Consider the following 23,748-nt stretch of genomic DNA (forward strand, 5'->3'; position numbering starts at 1 on the left):
CTTTGGTTCAAGATCAGTTGTTAAAGGTTATAAGGATATATTTACTGATAAAAACAAAAACAAATCCAGGAAGGATGAGGCTACAGAAAAATGTTTGTTTAATAGCCATAACCAAAGAATTGGAGTGTGGGGAAAAAGTGTGATTTGGTATTTTAATGTAGTATACATACTGTCTTGGTATGGAATTATTTTCTTAAAATAAAAAAAAAGTTTCCAATAATGTTATGCTCTACACTTAAATATTCGCATGGTAGTTAATAAGAAAAACACTCAACCATGTATTTTTATTCTAAATAGCTCACTATAAAGTTACTTGTGATTGCAGAATGCGGTGTGCTCAAACTTTAGTATCGTCTATTGAAACAATCTTGTTGTTTCTGGTATGATTTTCAGATGTTTAATGGCAGTACCAATAATATCGTTTGAAGTCACAGGCCTATTACTACTAAGGAAAAAACTTGGTGAACTTAATGTGTGTCCTACCTCCAACTTCCTGGCACACTCGCCGGAAACTATTTTTTTTTTTTCAGATGGTTTAATTAGCTAATGAGTACAAGAAAAATTTTAACGTTAAATCATAGTTTACAGATTTTTTGTATGAATGGAAAGGTGTACCTTACCTTACCTAGCCTTGAAGATTTTCGACTGATCACACAGGTAGGGGTGACGTACCAAGTTTTTCTATTAATACTAAGAACGATATCACATTTCATGTACATATTATTATAGTGTAATTAAGCGTCTGAAAATCGTATCGGAAATAACCAGATTCTTCCAATGGCGTCCAGTAAAGTATATATAGGCATACCAAGTGACTTCTATATCTGTATCAGCGTACGTTCACTACACGTACGATTCTTTTTTGTGCTTGACAACGTTAAGTGCCCTGACTGTCGTCGCTTCTCCTTTTACTCGTATCACGTAGAATTGTGTATCATCATTGGAATTAAAAAAAGCAGGACAACCAATAAAGAATGGAGAATATAGGAGATTAATAAGCAAGTCGGCATGCGACGTTCGAATGTTTTGTTCGACTTCCAGCAAAAATTGCACTTTTCATTTGCATTGTAAAATATAAAATCGAAATTTATGAACATGTTTGTTAATTATTTAAATATGCACAGTTCAGAGTTTCCATTTTCATTTACAAGAGGGTTATGATGAACTTTATTTTTGAATTTGCTACGAGGCTTCCCAGGCCACTAAAGATTAAGTGTTCGCACTTATCTGTTTAACCTTTCCATTGTAACAACATTAAAGGTTAATGGTTTTGTGTAAAACCGATAAAATGGAATGCTAATTTAGAAAGAGCAAATGTAAACTAAGGGACGTTGTTGGTTAATAAACTGCAATAAGTAGATTTTGGAATTTTTGATTTAGGTTTCTTTTCTAATTCGCCCCATAATATTATTGCCTGGAATCTTGTTATACTTATCTATTTGTTCTAGCAAAAGCTTAACTGTTGAATTTCATATTACATCCAAGAATACCAGTAGAACTTATATTTTATTATAAAATAACTGCAGGTACACGAGCCTGTTATAACTACGTTCAAATCTCTGAATAAAATATGTTAAAAAAAGATACTTGAAAAATAATGACACGATATTATCAAATTTCTGTAGCAATTTACCATGTTTGCGACAAGTGTGTGTAAAATGTGAGAACAATCGGTTTTGTAGCTTCCAAGATAAATTGTAAAATTTTGTTGGGTAATTTTTTTTTTCTAAAAAACTACATGCGCATGGCTAAACATAATGGTTAAAAGCATTCTGTTTTGAGATGACGTCACTACATTTTTGGTGGGGATGAACAAACAAGTTTTGATCAACGTTTTACCGTTTATAAAAAATTTGAAAAAAGTTTGAAATTTCACAACAATTTGTTCAGTAGCTTTGGTAATTGCTTGTCTAATAATATCTCCGACGACAGGCGGACGATAGACAGAGCGAAACGGGAGACCTACTTTTTCGTCAAAATTACGTTTTTAGCTTATTACGCCCGAATATTTTTCTCGTTTTTGAAATTTTGACCACTTAATAATAAATTGTAGCGTGTCGTCTGTGCAAACTTTATGTGTAGTTTACAAGTAATGAATTTTATATGCCAAGCAAAATACATAAAGGTATTCGAATGACCTAAAATTATTTATTAAATGGAACTTCCACTTCTGCAGGAGAATAAATTTTGTATAAATCTAAAAAGATACATTTTACAATAAAAAGTTTTTATAAGTTTCAGAGTACTTTTCACTTGGTAATGTTTAGAAAGCTTAATGTTAACACGTGTAAGGTCAACTCAGTTGTCAGTATTTCTTTTTTCTGTTGACGGTTTCATCGATCTGGTCGTGAACACAAAAATAGCATAAATTGAAGTCCTTGAAAAATGTCATTTGTCACTACTACTAGTAATTATTTTAAAAATTGCATTTGTTTGAGTTTTTCGTCGCTTAAATCAACCTCTCGTAAGTTAAAAAAATTTGCGCTGAAAGCACTTCAAATCCTGTTGCAATATTAAATATTGATTGATTTCTACCTGTTAAATCGCTGGAAAACCTTCACATTTTTGCGTGCACCGTCTAAAGCTGCACATTTTCGCATAACTCAAGCGTGCAGTTATAGATTTATTTTGATCAATTGAATAATCCTTTATCGTGCTTCCACAGTTCATCAATAATTTATTTTAAATGGTATTAATATTCATTAATCAGGCGCTGTCCCATTGAATAAATTCACTCAAATTGATTGGTTTATACACCCCAGAGGAGCATGAGACCGACAAGTAAAATATTTTTAATAAATTTCAAAAATAAACAATGGGTAATACTAAAGTTACAAGAAAGCTTTTTCAATTATCGATTGTCTCGATTCAAGGGCACAATTATCTTTAGTGAAATTGTGTCATCAAATGCATTCAATATTTACCATGTTGATGACAGGCAGGTCGCGCTCGCTTAATTTAGATTTATTTTAATTTTAGAGGGTCAAAAATAGAACAGCGTGTTGCAGTTTTATGCATGATTGTATCAATTAAAAAAGCCACGATAGGTTGTCGTTTAATCTAAACATTTTGTGACGAACTTATCGACTATCTAATTTAGGCAACCGTGTAGGTATCTATTATTCTTTTAAATAATTAATTTCCGAAACACCTGTCGATGTTGGTTTAGATACGTTCGATTAAGATAATATAGGTTTAATGCTTTTCAGGTTAAGCTCAACTATAAATATGGTCGTTCCACTAACGTGTGTTGACTCTTAAATTTCTTCTAATATTTTTGGCAATATACGTGATGTGATTCAGAAAGAAAAATAGGGAAAAGTGTGGGTGTAGTAGTTTCCATTAATCCGAAGGAAAACAATAATATATCTCGGCGACATTTAATTATACAATTTTCACGGCAAGGTTCACGGGTCATGCCAAAAATGTCATCCAATAAAAATAGTTTTTTCAGCGGTCCAGGACCGGATTAACCCCGCATATTTTATGGAGTGAGGCGTCGAAAAAATTTTTATTATTTTATTTACAAATTCTATGTTAAGGTACAATTGCACCAAGCGTCTCTTCTGTATAAGTTAAGTTGTGTTAGTTTGTTAGGAGTGTGGTGCAAGATTAATACCTAACTTGACATAAACTTACTTTCCTAATTTTTGAAGTTACGTAATAGCCGGAACCTGTTTAAAATTTCCCGTGAAAAACGGAAAATACATTAAAGCAGAAAAAATATACCTTGTGTGTTGCACGTTGTTTGAGAAGACTGACTAAAAGCCTTTATAAACCTGCAGTCCAGGATTTCTTTGATGGTATCTAACATTATCTATCCAACTCACCAGCTCAGGCACTTTGCACTAACTGAGCGACTTGTCCTCAGTCACGGGGAAGCATGCCAACCACTTTGCCAACAGTATGCGAATTTTGTTGATGCTTTTTAATAGAAATCCCCCTCTTTTAGCTGGACTGCTCTATTTTTTCTACGTGTGAATTGGAGTGTTGGTGCATGTTAACAAATGATGAGTAATTGTACTATGAAAGAACAGGCATTGGCGGGAAACGCCAATTTGGAGATCATCAACACCACATCGTGTGACGAAACGTGTTGCGTGGCGTCTGGCACTCTTGCCAGTTGACATACCTTCCACCAATTCATGATTTATCGAAATTCCTGTCGTGGAAGATGCGTGATTTGTAAATCGTGAAATATTTGGTAGCGCAGTTGAAATTTACAAACACTTGCAACGCGTCTAAATAAATCACTTTGGCGGAGTGCAAGATTTTGAGAAATTTTCACTTCAACAATAAGAAATTGTCTTGTTTTTGTAGTTTCGTTTGCAAACGACGGCGCCTAAATTAAAATAGCCCCAGAAATAAATCCCCACGTGAATAGAATTAAAAATAAAACAATGCGACCTTCCTGTGGCATCATGCAATAAATTTGCAAAAATACTCGTCTTTGACCAAAATCACGTACGACTCTAGTGTGTATAAAAGCACGGAAGATCGACATTTATTGGGCATATGCGTGCCTTCGAAGACAAATATCATTTTAAATCGCGTTTTGCCGAGGTGTCTGAAAGATATCTGATATTTAAACTTGATTTATGTTCTTGGTTAAAATTAGAAGATAGGTGGAAGTCGATATAAAAACCTTGTTGAAATTTTAAAAGCTGCTGTTAAAGAAGTAGGAAAATAAACCTCCTGGGACGAAAAAAATTACATTTCAAATAGCGTCTGTTTAGACGTTGCCAAAAATCCGAGTTGAAGGTCATTAACAAAAAACAAAAAGTTGCATAAATCAGAAGCAGGAAATTTATAGCCGCCGTAGAAGTTGAATCAGTCCTTTTAGTTAACTTCAGTAGTTTACAAATAAAAACTTAATTGACAAAACTTACTAATTCATCCACTGTTAATAAGTTCATCTGAAATAAAATTAAATGCAGTTGAAAACGAAATCATAATAAAATTATAATATAAGTGTTTTCCTCCGTTTAAGTTTTTTGATTAACTGGAAAACATACAGTATTCTATATATATATTCAAGAGCTTTCTATAAATACATTTTTTTTTAGTCATCAAGGGTTATATCTACCTACTAATGTAGAACAATGACAGTCTAAAGGATGGTTTTTTCCGATGTAAACAATTTATGAACTCCTCGCTAAACAGATTGAGGACTATTCTTTTATTACCGATGACCCTGACATCTTATAAAATGTTAATGTGTTGTTTTTTGAATGTCTGCGGCAATAGCATATTTAAAGAAAAATTTTAGTAACATCCGTAAATAATTTTTGCAATAATTTTATTATATCAAATTTCTTCTTTTTTATGTTTGGAAGTGCTGGATCGGGTAATTATATGAAGATTGAAATAGTAAAACTGCGTAAAATATTTATGATTACACGTGCTATATTAATGAATAGAAAATTGATTTTAAGAACTGCTGAAGGAATCAAAATTCGTCAGCGCATGTCAGTTTTTCCAACGATTTAACTTTTTTTTTTAAATTATGAAATGTGAATTTACAAGAGGACACATTTTCTGAGGAATTACTGATGCTCTAAACTAAATATGTGTCATTGTTTCTTGCAGTTTACATTGTTACTGTAAATTATATATTTAGTTCTTTTGGCCACAAAAAAGGGTCGTTAAATAAAATTTAATAGAGAAAGGCTGGAAAAGACAGGGTACTTAAATTAAACTTTAACATTCATATATAAAAATAAATCCAGAGCTATACAAAAATAAAAACCATAAAATGCCATTTCACCAACTTTTTCTCACCGATGCCAAAGATGGGACACGTCATGGTTTTAGATTTACATAGGATAAGATGACTATTGTCTTACTAGTTTTGCTTATGGTCTTTATTTTCTTTGGAAAATATGTAATTTGCACCACAAAAGTTATTCAGGTCTCTATATATTTCCTAACCTATTTTCCTTGCACAATGGTTCAAACAGTATTTTGTAAACTTTCGGTATAAATAAAGAAAAAAAAAGATTATCCACCTTTGTGGCCAATATGCTGTCATACTTTAAATAATAATTGTTCTCAGACCCAAACTTAAAAATGGAACAGGCCTTTTTTTGTTACGGTTAATTTTAAAATTTTATATAGAATTAGTAATACTTACCTATTGGAAATAACCAGTTTAGTTCCATGCAGGGTAAAGAGTGAAATGCATGAGCTAATTACATTGTCTAAAATATCTTTAAATCTATTTCGTTTGATAAAAAAACTGCAAAATTACAGTAGTTTCAGATATTTTAACTTATGTTGGTTAAAGCTAGTGAATTAAAAACTGTAAAAATGTTGCTGAATCAATGGGAATGTTTTCTTGTTATTTGTGAATCAGTATAAGCTTGAACAGGTGCAAATGTGGCAAGCTAATGAATATATTGGACTATCGTTAGTAGGTTCAAATTACGAAATATTGTTGTATCCCGTCTCTCAGTGCACCATTTTGCCCCACTTTCCCCTAATACCTCCCAATAAAAACCATGGCTTAAAAATTATAGAAACATTAGTCTCGAGTCACTTAAAAAAAATTCTGTTATAGCTTTTAAATTGTCCCTCGCTTGTTAAGTGAATAGGCCAAATTAGTGTGAGACGGTATAAGATGATGTAATGGAATATTATTTTTGCAGTATGCAACCAACTATACACTGACTCCACTTTAGTCATCAGTTGGTGGCACTGCAAATTTATACATATTTGTACGTTTAATGCTTCATATTTTTAGAGTTTCATTAAAAGTTACTAAAATTTGTGAAAATTTCAAAATTTTAAACTGTGCTACATGATACCATAATCGTATATTACAATGACTAAGGAAAAGTCGAACTGAAAGATTCTTAGTTAAAGTCATTATTTATTTATTTATTTATTTATTTATTTAGATAAGGTAACGTTATATAAAATAATTATATAAACTTTATAAGTCTGATTTGATAAAATTTAAATTTTTGCTTTCTTGATTGAAATATAACTAAAGTTATTATAACTTTAAGAATCATATACATAAATCCCAATTTATGCAAATGAAGATCAGACAAAAATTGTTAACAGTGTCAGTTATTTCCAAGAAACAAAACTCCATTTTAAAACTATTGATATTTACAAACAAAAATATTACGAGAAGTTTAAAGCCACGATTAATAACGACACGCATACAATTAATTAATTATAAAGTGCTATCTTGCCAAATTCCCACACTGAATTACACAGCTATTTATTTCTGACATGCTTTATTCTGATGAACTGATGACTATTTGTCTTTGCAGAAACTCGGTACAAGAGATGCGAATAACTATAAAAACTCAGTTAATTAAATTCTGTATTAATACACGAGTATTGTTTAAGGAAAAAAGGTATTGTTTACGAATTAGATATAAAATGCTTGTTCAGTTGTTAAATGGTATCATGACACGAGGAAGTTGTGTCTGGAATGTTTTTACTTCATTATAGAATTTCATGTTTCACAATCATTATAAAATTTAATTGAGCGAAAAAAAAAATGCTTATTGTATCGCACAGTAACACTGAACAAGGTGTGGGTCTAAGAAAATTTACCATATTGAAATCGTCCAGATAATAGTTAGGTACGCTACAGTGGCGGCTCGTGAAGTTTTCTTCAGAGGAGGCTCAAATTTGAAAACCAATACTTTTTATATCCTTCATTATCTGAATAATTTTTTTGTCATGCTCACGAAAAGAACACTATAGATAAACTATTGCATCGATTAGTCTTTTCAAAATTGCCCTATTTTCACCAACTTTCTCGTTATAGTTCTCAATATCCCTCTTATGAGCGGAATCTAAAGTAGTAGAAGAAAATATGTGTTCCTGTGATTTTTCATGCCTTTACACTGCACATGAGACTGACTTATTTTCGTTGCTCATTCTCGTTAAGTATAAGTAATATTAATATGCCGATAATACCAGCTGTTTTTAACGATCAGAAATAAAACGCAAATAAATGATATAAAAAACACCTTAGGCTTTACGTAGGTACTAAAGCCTAAACACCATTCACCACTGAATAGGGAGCACGCGAAACCACCTCAATGTTTTTCCAATTTACACTCGATCGCGCGAGTTAATAAGAAAGAGATAAAATAATCCGTGCGACTTGATCTGAAAAGAGATGCACTAGCCGGAGGCTAGCGGCCTGAAGCGGCACCCCGATGAACATTTTAGCCAATGCAGTGCTGAATGACTATGCGTCAAGGTTGCGGTCTCAATAGTAAGATGCATTCTCGGCGGAGGCTAGCTTCTACGGCTGAAGCCAAACGCGGAGTGGTGTGAATTATGATTTAAGGGCGCAAATATAATTTTTTTCGATATTTTAACCTGATATATGATGAAAGTAAATTAAATCAAACAAAATATTCTGAATAGTAACAAATGTCTATAAAAATACAAATTCTTTCATCGAAAAAATTAGAGGAAGCTCAGCTCCAAAAAACAGAGGAGGCTCAGCCTCCCCTGCCTCCTCTGAGGAGCCGCCACTGGTACGCTATCATTTAACATTTTATCTCGGAAACATTAAAAGAAATACTGTGTTTTTGTTTATCTATGAACGTGGTTATATTACACAAAACGTTCGTAGTATTTCCCTGTCCTTCTTTGATGATAAGCATACACATGCTATTTATTACGACGAAAACCCAACGTGAGTACAAAGGTTACCCTAGTAAGTAAAAAATGTGTTTCACTGTATCTGTAGTCTCTTTTACAGTGCACGATTTGTAACAATGTGTTTTTATACTCGATCTTTTTAATCAAAATTTGGTTTACCAAGACTCGTGGGAACTTCAATATCCGTCGGGATTCGGTCGAGTTTTGAAGTTCATGTTCAATGAAACTCTCCGAATAGAATTCCTACTGATACATAGCTGCCAACTTTGGTTTTAGTTCGACAGTAAAAGTAAATTATTCAGCTTCCAAAATGTAAATTTGTCTTCGTGAATAGGGTCCACATATCTGTCTCTCGTAAAATTAATCAACATCTCGTTGTAAGAAGCACTGATTATTCAAATTTAAGGGTGAGAGGGAGAAATTCCGAATTGGTATTTTAATGGACAGTTTTATTGGATGGAAAATTTAACGCTTGTTTCATTCGCCGATTCAGCCCTGCCGTGCTACATTGATACAAATGAGATCTTTTGCTACAAACATTGTGTAATGTTAGTTATGTCGTGTATACATTTAATAAGAGAATTTATTATAAAGCAATTTTAATTTGGTATTTCTCTTGTTATGACATAATATTGTAGGTTTTTCGAAAAATTATAAAATTTGATTTTGAGAATTTTATTTTTTATAAGAACCGCTATAAGTTAATATAAAGATATGACAAATAGACGGACGGACCGAAACAGGAGACCAATTTTTTGTACTCTTGTGGTCATGACACGTCGAATAAATATATAAGTAGGCAGTAGCCCGATGGACTCGATTACAATAAACATATTTGTAGATTTTTATAAAACTATTGCATTTTCAAATATTTTACAGCATTAAAAAAGTAAATATACTAGTTATAAGTTACACGAGATCAATACAATAAAATGCAGTTGAATAATTGCACAACATATGTAATTACATAATACAAAATATTTGATCAATTTTATTTCCGCTTTGCACTTCACACTTTATCTAACATCCTACCATATGTGAGATGTTGTTGCGTAGTTATTGATTACATTTTATGTATAATCATAATAATAATCGTTGCCACAAAAAACGTAACTGCTGTAACCAACTGCAACTTCGTGAAACAAGAATGACAGTAATATTGATTTCATGTGACTTGTTTAAAGTGTTAAATTTTGATCTTTTAGTTGCCAATTTTCAACATTTTTAATCTTTGAAAAAGAAAGTTTTACTTTGGAAAGAAAGGCATTCAAAAACTTCCGTCAAATGCCCACAAATATTTCAAACTAACTTTAGAAACTGAACAAGACTTTATGCGCAGAAAACAGATTTCTTGAATCGACTTGTAATACAAGTCCATTAATGAACCACATACAGTAAGTAAATTAAGCTTTAATTAGAACAACACCACTGTGCATTATATTTTAAGACGTCTAGGAAAGAACTGGGTGTTTCAAAAATGCTTTCGATAATGTAGCTAGAAATCACTTTTGTCGACAAATGAGACAATCTTGAAACAAGGTTGTCCCGATCGACTGATGGTACAACATTACTTGTTTCCTGTGAAATATTGAAAGAATATGTTTAGTACAATTTGATACAATTCACTCGAGTTGATAACAAATTATTTGCAGCTATACGATACATTTTGGTTATACATACTTTACTTTAGAATTAGATAGGAAGTTTTGTTTTTGTTATATAAAACATCCTATTCATTTTTACTTATCTAAATTCTTTATAATAAGTAAGAGAGCAAAATTAATACTAAATAGCATTAGATACAGTTTTCGGAACAATAGTATTTTTTAAATAGCCATACCTAAAATCTCATTTTCCGATCATTTTTACAAACAAAAATTTTAGTATGCAAACTTGTTTATAAACCCCACCTTTAATTTCGAATTTGTTTTTAGAGTTTCTTTCAATACTAGTTTCTTTGGGGCTTGTTTCAGTAGTTTTTATGTATTTCAATGTGATTGTTATGAAGAGCTCGCGAGCAATTTACTTTGCATGTTTCAGTCTGTCTGTCGTCTGTGTAAATTTTTATTAGACAGATAATCTTTGAAACCACCGAACTGCTTCTTGCCAAATTTTTTATATGTATATTTTTAAATGTATATTATTATGAATATCTTGTAGATAGTGAAACGCTTGCTAAAAGTTTTTTGACCGTCCCCACCTACACTGTAACATCGTCGCCTTAAAATTCTGCTTAGTAAACGCTATTTCAAGTTTATAAAATAATATACTCTTGTACTTGTGCTTTATGAATCCGGCTTGGTTTCTTTGTTATTATTATTATAATTTTTATTGTTTGAACACCCAATTATAGATTTGTGAGGGGCGCTCTGCTTTGCAAACGAAAGGTCCGCTGTTCTAGTACCTAGCAGTTGGCAGAATGAGCATTTTTTATTCAGTATATATACGAGACTTCATCCACTGATTTTCATTACTACTAAAATATACATAGTAATTTGGTCGCTAGCTCTTACACTATTATATCCACATCAGTAAGTAAGAGTAATAATAGTAAGACTAGTAACAGACTTATATTTAATTTGTCTCATAGGACTATTTTTGCATATTGTCATTACTTTCCACAGTCATAATTTATTTTGTTCAAAGCGTTTTATTTCAAATGACGTCAGCACTTCTGTATGTACATTTTTAAAATTTTATTTGTCTTCCACCCCCTTATTCTGACGCCTCTCTACGATGCTAAGTTTGCACAATCGTTTGCGGTGGTTATTCAAAATTGAATTAAAAAGTATAATTCAGAAACTGTATTTAACATTAACACACAAAAACTGAAAATTAAGACAAACACTTTTATTACACTTCTTATGAATATGAAAACATAAGCTGTGTCAATTATTTAAATTTCCCAAAGCATGTGACCATTTACCAGACGTTGTGCCGGTCACGTTTCCCTCGACATTTGCTGTTTTTATTGACATAAATTAAAATATGTTTGTTCTTGCACAAAAACGGTATCTGCAAATGCGTCACGGTTTATCATGTGACAAAATCGCGCTTAACGCCAGTGCTGCGTGTCAATTAATTAACACGATTATCGTGTAAAAATCCCACGAAATCGTCCGCTTAATTGTCCCACCAGCGCAAAAATTCAGTACGTCAAGAGCGTGGGAAGTGGCATGCATGATCCCCTGAAACTGAAATCGATTCGATTCAGTTTCAGCCCGGAGCGAGTGCTGGCCGCCTCCGTCTTCTCCCGCCAAAAGTGCAAATAAACGCCGCTGCATGAATCCTACTTTTACTAGCGGAGCAATCCAAATTTGCAGCATGTTCACATTCGAGCCACTTATTAATAGATTCGTTATTTCCACTGTAAACATACAAAGGAAACAGATATGGATGCGTTTTCTTGAAAATAGCCGCTGATTGAAAATTGAGATAGTAAATAGTGTTGGTGACGTCATACTTTCACTAAAAATACGGCACGCATTCATTAAATGAATCGATTTACGTACTAGTAAATCTGCGACTTTTCAGTGTGTTACGCAACCGAGTGCTGAAAATTAACTGGCTGTCGGTCTGAATCTGTCTCTCTTATCTGATGTATCGTAAAGTTTTATTGCAATCCGGTTGAAAATATCGGGGAAATAAAAGAGGGAAAACATATTAAAATAAATTGGACGAACGGAAAGTCATTCACTACTGCGCAATTTGTGAATTGTTTTTTGAATACTTAATTATCATTGTAATGACATCACGGTGGCATTGTCCTGACCCTTATTAAAATCACTATGTCACTGGCCTCTGAATGTCTCAACCCTTGTTATTTGCGAAATTCTTGAAAGGATTCCTGAGACGAACAAGGACGTCCTTTATTTGACCTTGACGTTCCTGGAGAGGGGCGATTGTTTATAGTTACGCGTTAGGCAGATTCTGCTTACACAGCCAGAGCGACATCAATTTTTATTAAAATGCAACTTTGTCATGCAGAAGAGGTCAGTTTTTATTAATTGTGCAATATCAGGACGAAAGAAGATAAATCGAACAAAGCAAATGTTACGCAATATTTCATAATGGGACAACACCCCCAAATCCCACATGTAGTAAATATAAAATTTTGGGAGCATAGGGGACGAATTTATCAGCAAATTTTCCTGGAACTATGCATTACATTTAATGAGCACACCTAAAGTACACAATAGCAGGGCCCGTATTTACTTACAGATTGCAAAAAGCAGTCTCCTAAAAAATTTCGAGGGGAGCAACCAAACTTATTTTCTGGTTTAATGTGTGAGCGGAATAATAATGAGAGTGACGAATATTTTTGCCTTTTTCACATGAAAATGATGAAATATCGATCATTAAATTAATTGTAACAATTTATATTAAATAATGAATTACGTAAATAGATGTTATAAAAATTATCACCAACCAACATCTGCATTTATCGTTATAAACACGCACATTCGAAATTTGAACGTTTTTTCCAGTAAGTTAGTTATACTTGGTTCTCTTAGGTAAAATTTTATAGGCGGAGTAAACATACCAAATTGTGGGTGCATTCCAGGTTTTTACTTGTATAACTAAAAATGTGCTCGTATTCTTAGAGCAAAAATACAATCGTTCAAGGGGTCATACTTTTCGGATATGATGAATAAATAAGCTATAGTTAATATTTTGTAATCTGCTATTAGTGTTCTAACAATCGTAATTTTTACGACAGAATATAAAATTGATGTTTTGAATTGATCCTTTACATAACCTGCATAAACAAATAAATACAAGTAGAAGTAGCTTGTAAAATCACGGGTAAATGACTGTGTTATGCTACCCATTTAAATCAAATGTACTAAGCAGTATTTTGAGGTGACGTCATTGTTTTTTGTGTATTTTTCCAAGTAGACAAGTTTGGTTAGCGCTTAACCACATTGTCAATAAAGATACACAATTCGATTCGGTATTTTCGAAGATAATCTTTTTAAATTTTAGGCATTAAAACTTTAGACAGAAAATGGAAACTTTCATTTTTGTAATCTACAAGTTGTGAAACGCTAATAAACCACAGTATCAACATTTTAGTCGAAAATCATCTCAAAACAAGCTAAAGAAAAACAAGAAAAATTTAGGTTTAAGATATTAATAAGATATGTGTAGGATGACAAATTCCTGAACACAAAAAAATAGAAAAATATTATAGATTCACAGTTTAGTAGATTTTACCAGGATGTTTGTGACGTAATTTGATGGAAACATTATTTTAATATTAAAGGCAAAATAACAAAGTACTTTGAAACATATGGTCAATTGTTGGAAAATTATGTGTATACGTTAGGAGATTTTATTAAACCTTTGGATGATTTCTGAACGGACGACGAATGCGATTCCTTTATCTAATTGAAATTACAGCTCATTTATTTTCATAAACTCACGTCTCACCAATTCAGACCATAATTACTATTTGTACGCATACTCTGTAGTTTTGTACTGATCTAATTCGAAACTTACGTATGTTTAGCCTGTGTGCAACATTTGTGTTTATGATAATTCGGTATATTTTTACTTTTACGGCGTAAGCGAACGAAGCATTGTAATAGGGTTCATCGAATGAATGGCTACTTTCATGTTTTTTGATGTTTCATGAACCCTGGAGTACAAAAAAATTGGTCCAAAGTTATTTACACATAACTTCCCTCGCACTTGAAGTCAACGATTCAAACAAATTCAATGTCTTAGGAAAAAAAAAATGTAGACGAGGATGGAATTCGAACTTTCGCGCGCAGAAATCCAGTTGCGCAGGATCAACGCCCAAATCAACCGACCACGATCCAATTGTTTATTACGTGCGCGAGATATCCGTTGCGGAGCAAATGTTACACAAACATCTTTGTTGTGATTAAAATAAAGGCGGATTCATAAACCACAAGTGTAGGGGTATATATTTTATAAAATTTAAATAATGTTAAATGAAAAAAAATTTTAGGTGGCATCATGAAAGTGTTGGTGGGGATGATTAGACAAACTTTGGCTATTGGCATTGTCCTATCTACAGGATATTCGTAACATATATCTAGTCCAGTAGTGATAGCGATAGACAGATAATCTTCGAAACTAATGCACCGATTGTTTTCAAATTATATATGTAGGTTAGGAATATCGTGTAGATCGTAAAACCCTAACCAAAATTTGTTTAATCATCTCCGTCAACACTTTGATGGCGTCATCTCAAAATTGTGTATTGTAACTCTTACTGAAATTTTATAAAATAAAATAGTCAACAGTACTTATTACAACTATAGCACGAGAAACAAAAATTCTCTACGAGTAAATTTCCATACCACGGCAGGTTATGAAAGATCAACACATTATTCATACCTGGAGTATTCAATAATTTGCCTAGTTACATCTCAAAGGCCACATCTAGTAAGATCTTTAAAAAGGCAATTAAAGACTCTTTCTCAATTTTGTTTTTATTTATTGTCTGATATTTATATTTTTATGCAGTTTTACGTGATTTCGTTTTTCTTTTTCGATGAGTGCATACACTGTACTACTGTTTTTTACGCAAAATAAACGTTATTATTTTTGTACTTATGGTTTATGAATCCGTCTTGAATAATAATAATCTATTATACTGATATACCTACCGGTTAGCGTGTCCTGCTCGCAGCTGTTCGATTGCCTTATGTGGCATTTTTGTCTTACACTGTGACTGGTCTTATCTATATTTTTTTTAATTTATAGCGTCTAGCATAAAAACAAATCCAATTCTCCGAATTAAATTTTTATATTTTTTCAAAGAAGCGGGATTTGTTGTACTGTATTTCAGGGGCGAGAGAAGTTTTGTCTAAACATTAAGAATTTAAAGTTTATTCGCGTTATTCTATTAGAACCAGGTTGTGTTGTATTCTGTTCAAAAAAGAAAAAAAAATCGTGTACCGAGCAATAAATAAATTGTATTTAAAAATACAAAAATTGGAAAATAAACATTTTTCCGATTAAGATGTTATTTGAACGATAAATGAAATAGATTTTCACTTAGAAGTTTGAGAAAACGTTAACTTTGAATGAAATAAGTAAAAATAACTAAGAGGAAAATGTGGGAGAAAAAGTTCAGCCAACCATAAAGTGAGTTGACTACACAATGTATTAAATTTATAATTAACGATCTTATTGTAATCGTTCAGTTTCTTATCAGACTCGAAAATCTTTGGCAAATTGTCGGTCTCAACCCTCTGATTTTGTGTCATATTATAAAATGGGATATTCTTGCCCTTGTGGTTTATGAGTCCGTATTGAGTTTTTACCTTAGACGTCCAGATTTTTGGAAAAAAAAATCAAAACTGTGTAACATCTTGCAATTTAATTTTGATCTTGCAAACGTTTTCAGATTATTGTAAGCATGGTAAATCGTTAATCAAAATTCATCCGTTTATCCCCTCCCAAAAAATTGATAATGTCATCACGAAATTTTGCTGAGAATTCCAGAATGTGAGATTTATGAATCCGTTTTGAGTTCTGTTTACGGTATTAAGATTGCGTCCGTTATCAATTATTCGTATCTCAATATCTTCCTCCATAAAACTGACCTTGTAATGCGATGTACTTTGCATTTTATATGTAAAGCGTAGTATGAATGCCGTCGGATAGGTGTAAAAACTAACGCTTTTTTGTCACAGTCAATTAGCGATTTGAGGGTTAATCACTCCGACGCGAGATATGGGGGCATGGCGATTTGCCGCCTTACCTGCAAGCATGCGCTGTCTGGTTGAGCTAAATTATTGAGTACACAATTTTTTTAATAAAATAGTAATTAACATCCAATTTAACAGTTTTTGGTATCTTATTAGAATGACCAAGTCAAACTGATGCGAACACAAACGCATCATATGCTAGCGATAAGTACATGTTTAGATTTGAAATATAGTTCTGTTAAACTGACCGTACTATCTACAAAAATTTACGAATAAAAAAAAATCCCCGTTATTATTATTATTTACAAATTTTCTCCTAGTTGATAATTATTAAATAATGCAAATTCTTGTCACTTTGTTAACAGTTCCTTAAATCCCGAAAGAATTTGATTGAATTTCAGTTATTTTTAATAAATCTTCATAGTTTCAGTGTAAACAAAACACTTACAAGGATTCTTTAAATGTCCCAGACAATCCCAAACTAATGTTTGGCTCCAAAAATCACCATTATAAGGGAAAAAATACGGAACAGAATCGAGGAAGTTACCGCATAAACGCGTATCGGATCGAGGTAAATAGACACTAAACAGATGATGATAATTACTGAGTACAACAACTTTACAATAAGAATTTATTAAAAAAAAACATGTTAGCGTCGTCGAGCAGAATAGATGAAAATCTTTTACGAACACCAAATTTGTTACTTGGAAAAAATCAGCATTCAGGGGTAATATTGACCTCCGTGCTAGCTGCAACTGCCGTTTCCTTTGGCATTTTCAGATAATGAATCGCATTTTATTACTTATTTGCTGTGCTTGCTGTAAACTGTCGTTAAAGTTTCGCGTATCTAAATTTAAAATTCAATAGAGTGGACGTGAAATGTCTGAAACGTCCTTTTAAGCAGCGGTTGCAGTAAATTAAAAAACCATAACAAATTGACAATGTTTCTCTTACTTGTTATTTTAATTGTTTGTTGTTCTAAGTATTCATTTAGTTTTTTCTCAAAGTAAGAAAAAGTGTGGTAAATACTGAATTGTCGATAAATTAGTAATGTCGAGGGCAAATGAAAGTCATTTCGTTTTTACAGGCGGAATAAAATTTTAATTCAAACCGCTGGCTGTTATTAGATAAACACCGCAATGATCAAATAACTAAATAAATGAACAAATTTATGTTTGCACCTTCTGGCTTATGTAATTCGTGTGAGTACGTGACCGTCTCATTGTTGTTCAATGTTAAGGATTTCTATTAAAATCAGTGACTGTTCGCATATAAAAGTTTTCCCACTCAGAAATTTGCCGGTTTTGCGAAGCTTACAGATTGCCCTTTTCAGAACGGAGATTTAATGGGGCTTGAAAAAGGAGGAGTAAACGTGAGACTACATTACAAACTGTTAGCGGTTAATACCGTCGAAAAAATCTTATAACCTATTTAAAAGTATGGCGGGGATGTTACATCAACATATTTAACTGGGAATGTACAGAAATAATTTATTTACTGTGTAGTTAACCGCATATTTCCCAGAAGAATAGTGGTGCTGATTTTAGGAATTAAAGTGGTAATTTAATCTTGATTAATATGACAAAACTCATTGTTTAAAAATATTTACATTAATTACTGCAATAATAAGCGCACAGAAACACTTTCGAATATAAAAGACAATAATTTTTATGTATTTTTTATTAATTAATGATATTAAAAGGTTTAAAGCAGCAGTGGAGTTTAAATTTTGTCTTAAAAGGCCGCTAGTATACAATGAGATAAATTGTATGCTAGAGGCTTTTTCGGTACAAGCTTCCTTTTAATGAATTTCATTTCTGACAAAAAAAGTCGACAATGTTTCTTGGGCAACTTACAGAGTTTTGTAAACTCAAAATATGTAGTACTGAAATCTCCTGAAGTTTTGTAACTTGCATTTACTGTTCGTGCAAGTTACAAAATTTATTCGTTTATCCCTTCCCAAAAAATTGATGACGACATCTCAAAATTTTGTCAAATAAATTACATAAATACAAAATGTGCAAAATATGAGTTTATACTGTGATTTATCATCACATTCATATTTTTTAAATTTACTTATAAAAGTGGCTCAAAAAAATTAATGAATGAGTCAATTTATTTTATTGATTAAATCAGGAACGGCTCATTCCATTTTGCTGAAAATTTATGAATACAATACTGTTGTTATCAGTAATACACTGTACCAATCCAAGTTGATATATGTAGGTATCCTTGCAAAAAAATTGATGACGTTATCCATAAAGTTTTGTGGGGGAAAAACTCTTAACATTTACTTTAACATGTGTTTTTTTTCCACTTATAGGGGTTCTTATAAAAATAAATACAATTCAGAAAATCAAGTTTTACAATTTTTCGAAAATGCTGGATGTTTCATTCTACTTCAGGGGCGAGGAAAGTTCTGCCAAAACAACCTTCGACCAATTTTTTATGACCGCGTTAACATGAGAATTAAATCTTAAACAATCGTCTGCTATAAAACATAGTTATTTCACGCTGTTAGAAAGAGTTGATAGGTTATTGTTAACTTAAATTTTTAATAAAGTTTTTAAGGTATCGTAAAACATTTTTTGATAGCATTTAATTTCAGAAGTAGAACTAAATATGTACTGAACAGTGCTGTTTTTAAGTCACACCCTCCTTTATAACATTGAAATTAATGAAGGTACAGCTTTCAGATTTAAAACTTATAGGTATATTTGAAATGTCATGCTATATACTATAGGTAAAAAATTTTAAATGGCATGATGGATCGAGTGACGGAGTGAGTGAGTGAAGGATTGTGAGCTTATCGCAGTCTACCCATGATACCGAAATTTGAAAAAGAAAATTAAAAAGAGGTTCAAGAAATTCATATGGAACACTTGATGAGATAACATATTTTTTTAAGTATTGAATAAACTTTTTGTTGTTGATATAATGTGCAGAATGAAATACGCTCTCAAAAGATGAGTCACACGATTTCTATGTCATTTAAATTTTTTGTCAGAGTTTTGACATTTCAAAATCATATCACTATGAGTCTGATCACTGATCAGCATCACTTGATTAATTATTCATCTACACGCTTTAACTTTCAACGTTAGCTATAGGGGCTCCAAAGTTATAAGGGTGGGAATGGGGTGACTTTGAAACAACACTGTATATTCCTTCCAAATCAGAATTAAGTTTATGGGAAGCATCAACTACATCTCCTGAACTAAAACTGTTATAAAACTGAAAATCGTCGGTAAAAGCTCTTGGCGGTATAAATCGGAATAAAAGAGGCCATTGCTTAATATTACTTGTTGGTTATGATCATTAAATAGTTATTGAAGGAAGAGAGTGATTCTACATCAAAATCACAATCTATTGCGTTGGAAACGTTGGAAAACTTAATAAATAAGATTTTTTTTGATAATTGCAATGCGTAAGAATAAACAACATAATGTTTACCAATTATTTTACAAAGTATGCAAACTTTGATATTTACATATTCCTTGTAGTTTGCTACTCATGATGGGGTGAGAAAGACGGCCTGTTAATTCAACGTAAAATTGAGTAATTTTTTGATTGAAAACAACAAATTATAGCTCAACAGCACAACATGAAAAATATACGTTCAATTACATCTTCACTAATATTTATGTTAATTTTATCTGCAATATTTCTTCTATAGTGGAAGATTATAAGTATTTCAATGAGTCGAAAATAAAATCCTTTGCAAAACTTCCCCCTCCAAACAAAACCGGAATATCATTCAAAACATTTTGCGACCTATATTAAGGTCACGTTTATTTTAGACAGTTTGCAGTTGCCCCTTCTGCTAAGAATTAATCTCAATACTTACCACAAGGAACCCCACAATATTTTTTAGAAGTTAAAAAATGTAGTGGTGTAACAACTGTACACAATTAATTTTTATGTCCCTGTATTTGGTCAAAAATTCAGATATATTATGACTTAATTTTGTTAATAAGTGCTAACACTTTTATATATAAATCAAATATTGCTGGTCCTAATACAACTTGAACGACATTTTATTTAAACTCTCAAGGTCATGTTTATAAGGAGAATATACAATTTATAATTATATTTACTCATAACTTTTGAATTTCACATACCAGGCACGCCTAGCAGCTTTAGTAATTTTTTGCAATGCTACTGACGTCCAACTTATGTCGCCTTTGAAGTACACCCAGTACCACACACATTCTAGAAATCTAGCTTGTACACTGTCTTATTCTTATTACACAATCTTAATTACAGAAGTATAAGGAACTATTTAGAAATAATTAAATTATGTGTATCAGAACGGACAAATAATATAATGCATCAAATGAAAATTTATCAAAACAGCAAATTACAAAGAGTATCGCAAGGATTAGTAGCCGGTCCTTTTCTGTCTTTGGTGTGTATAAATTAACGTTTCATAAAGAAACTACGTTGTGATCCATGATGTAAACTATACTCCGTTTTGTATTTATCAGTACAGACAAAATATCATAGAATTGGAGTGTAACTGGTTTATTGCAAACCAAATTATTAAAAAAAAAACAGAAATCAATAACGATCCTGAAATAAACACAATACGAATACAAAAAAATTGAGATTATATTTAATCTCTATCTTGGATTGTCCACACGGAAAGTGTTTGTGGTAATTTAGCTCCCGCTGTCCACGCCGTTTTGTAGAACTGCAGTCATAATAAATGAGAAAGTTGATACGTTGGCTTATCATGTTATTCCACAGGATATTAAAGTACGGTGATGTTATCTCTAATGTGTAGCATTTACACAAACGAAAAAAAAATATCCTGCAGATCGTTATCTAAGAGATAGTCTTTTTAGGTTATGATATTAATCGCAAAAAACTTTTTTTGAAGAAAATATTATTTTCCATGATGTACTTAAAATCGGTTAGATATAAGTTTTCGAGTAAATTATGTTTTTAGGAATGATTTTCATGCACATACGACTTGTAGCAAGCCATTTTTGACTCCCGACGCAAAAAGAAGGGTGTTATCACTTTGAAGCCTGTCTGTCTATGGCAGTGTAGCTTCCAAACGGATGAACCGATTTCAATGCGTTTTTTTAAGCTGGTTTAATCGGGATGGTTTTTAGCTATCTTCGCAGCGATTCTTAACCAATTATATATTTTTTAAAGGGTTCATTGTTTTTTGTGGAGGGTTTTTATGGAATGTTTCTGTGCCCTATGACCTATTGTTGGTATTTCTAATCGTTAAATATTAGAAAAGTCAAATTATTACAAGAAATAAAAACCATAAGAGGAACAATTATTATTAGTGTTTTCATTGAAGCGTCAATAATGCTTTAATGTTATTATTTTAGTTGAAACACCTTGCTTTTAAACATCAAGTAAGGCTGCTCGTTAAACTGATAAAAAAGTATCGATCAGCGAATTTTTATGTTTAGTGTTTTTTATCATTTTAATTGCAACTGTGGTGTTATTTTTGTTTTAGTATTATAAGTTTATTTTCAGATAGTGGTTAAGGCATACAATTTTGATCAAACTTTTTCGATAAAAAAAAAAACTGAAACATTATTGGTTCAGAAAAAGATCTATATGACTTTTTTTTTTCATAACTTAGGAATTACCTGATTGGCTAATATTTCTTACGGGTTATAAATGTGAAAATATCTGTGCGGTCGAAACGTTCTAAGTGGAAGAATGATGACTGTCTTCGTAGAATTAAAAGACAGTGCCTAAAATAGGCACGTAGAAAAAAATTATGATGAAATTTTATTTTGATAACTTGAATTTCATTATTTGATAGTGATATTTTAAAATGAAATAATAAATGAGTAAGTCTTCCGCAATTTTCCCCTCTGTTAGCTGTCTCGTTTGACCGCCTATAGTTCTTTTACACTTCGCCAAATGAATGAAGGTAAGTTATGAACATATTGCATCATTTCTTTAGCTGACTGTAGACTTAGCAAAATATTTGCCAACGTATTATATTAACATTTTATAAAATGTTATGATGAAATTTCGTTTTTTACAGTTTAATCAATTTTATTAGTAACAATAATGTTCAAAACAAGCAATGACTGTTGGCTGGAATAAATATTCTGAGGAAATTTGAAACAATAATTTTCAGAATTGGAATCTATTACTCATTGATAACAATCGTGGAAAATAAACTTCGGAATATTGTACGGTTTGTAGCCCCTCAAATTAAAAAAATTGACGGGTAATTAACCTTAACCATTTTTACACCTTGGTAGTGATTGCATCATCTTCGACTATATTTATTAAAAAATAAAGCAATCATTATAACGAAGTTCGTTATCACAGTTTTAAATGTTGCAGACTTATTCATAAAATGCGACTTTTATTTCCCGCCATAAAACGAAACGACATACAATACAATAACTTATAAAATATTGTTTTTATTGCGATACACACTGAACCAAATTAAAAAAAGTTTACAGTTATTAGTTATTCACTCATACCCATTATTAGAATATCCTATTAAAATTGAATATTCAATCAATAGCAAAAATGTTACGGGGTAAAAGACCCTAGAATCAATTGTTGCAAGTACCATCTAAGAAAACTCACGTGATGCTACACATAGTCAATTAATCCAACTACTTACTCGATGTTAAATTAATTGATATCTTATACCCTCACGCAATACCGGAAAATTAGCTACCGCCCCCATTAAATGAGAAAAACAGACAATCCCAACCACCAATTTGTCGCAAGTAAATATTTAGTGGCACACTGTCCACAAACTACCTTTCATAAACCCCTATAATTACCCTACAACAGGTCAAGGAATCGTTTTTTAAAACGACTTCACCAACTTCCCACTTGGTAGTACGTCATCCCTCCACATGTCCCCATTTGCCCGCCTTTCATTCCTCGCTTTTCCCCATTCGTTCACTCAAACCCTTACTAAAATTTATTTCCCAGTGTTAGTCTCTTACCAAAAATATTCTGCTTGCTGTGGTGGTGTTCATCGTTATACATGTCTCTCCACGCGGATAGTTTTGGATACGAACCAGTGCTGATGATACCATGTCACTCACTGAATAAAGTGGCGTGGTCGACGATTATAAGCCTGCGCTTTCGAGCGCCGCGACGCTGACGCGGACGTCGCTACATGTAGATTCCCACGTTGAGAAAACGCGGTTGTGGTCTTTGGTTAGTTGATTCGAAGAAATTGAGATGGGAGTGGATTCGGTTATTTCATGCTGATAAATAGCGGGTTTTTGGTTGAATATTTATGTACACGCGTGAATTGTGGTTAAAGTAAGAAAGGTACAAGGGGATTTTTTGTTATTAATAAGAGTATTGCAACGAATTATGTGCTACAGGAAAATTTAAAGACAATCAAGTTGGAAAGTTCTAATTTCTCTGTTTTTCTTAATGCTGTACACATCTCAGACTAGAT

The 23,748-nt window shown here is 32.2% G+C and overlaps 1 protein-coding gene across 2 annotated transcripts in view; it reads right to left on the reverse strand.

Moving 5' to 3' along the window:
* Positions 1 to 23,371, reverse strand: part of LOC135126733 (b(0,+)-type amino acid transporter 1) — a 36,326-nt gene extending 12,955 nt beyond the window's left edge. Inside the window, exon 1 of one of the 2 annotated variants that reach the window (XM_064052849.1) lies at positions 23,282 to 23,371. In XM_064052849.1, coding sequence (XP_063908919.1) covers positions 23,282 to 23,324 — 43 coding nt within the window. In that variant the 5' untranslated portion in view covers positions 23,325 to 23,371. Of the gene's footprint in view, positions 1 to 3,729; positions 3,873 to 23,281 lie in introns of those variants that run through there. The other variant, XM_064052848.1, reaches the window with a different exon arrangement.
* Between the last annotated feature and the right edge of the window lie 377 nt (positions 23,372 to 23,748).

Source organism: Zophobas morio, unplaced genomic scaffold, assembly GCF_036711695.1.
Source record: "Zophobas morio isolate AGI-343-1 ecotype UQ-CSIRO unplaced genomic scaffold, CSIRO_AGI_Zmor_V1 ptg000011l, whole genome shotgun sequence".
Classification (NCBI taxonomy): Eukaryota; Metazoa; Arthropoda; class Insecta; order Coleoptera; family Tenebrionidae; genus Zophobas; species Zophobas morio.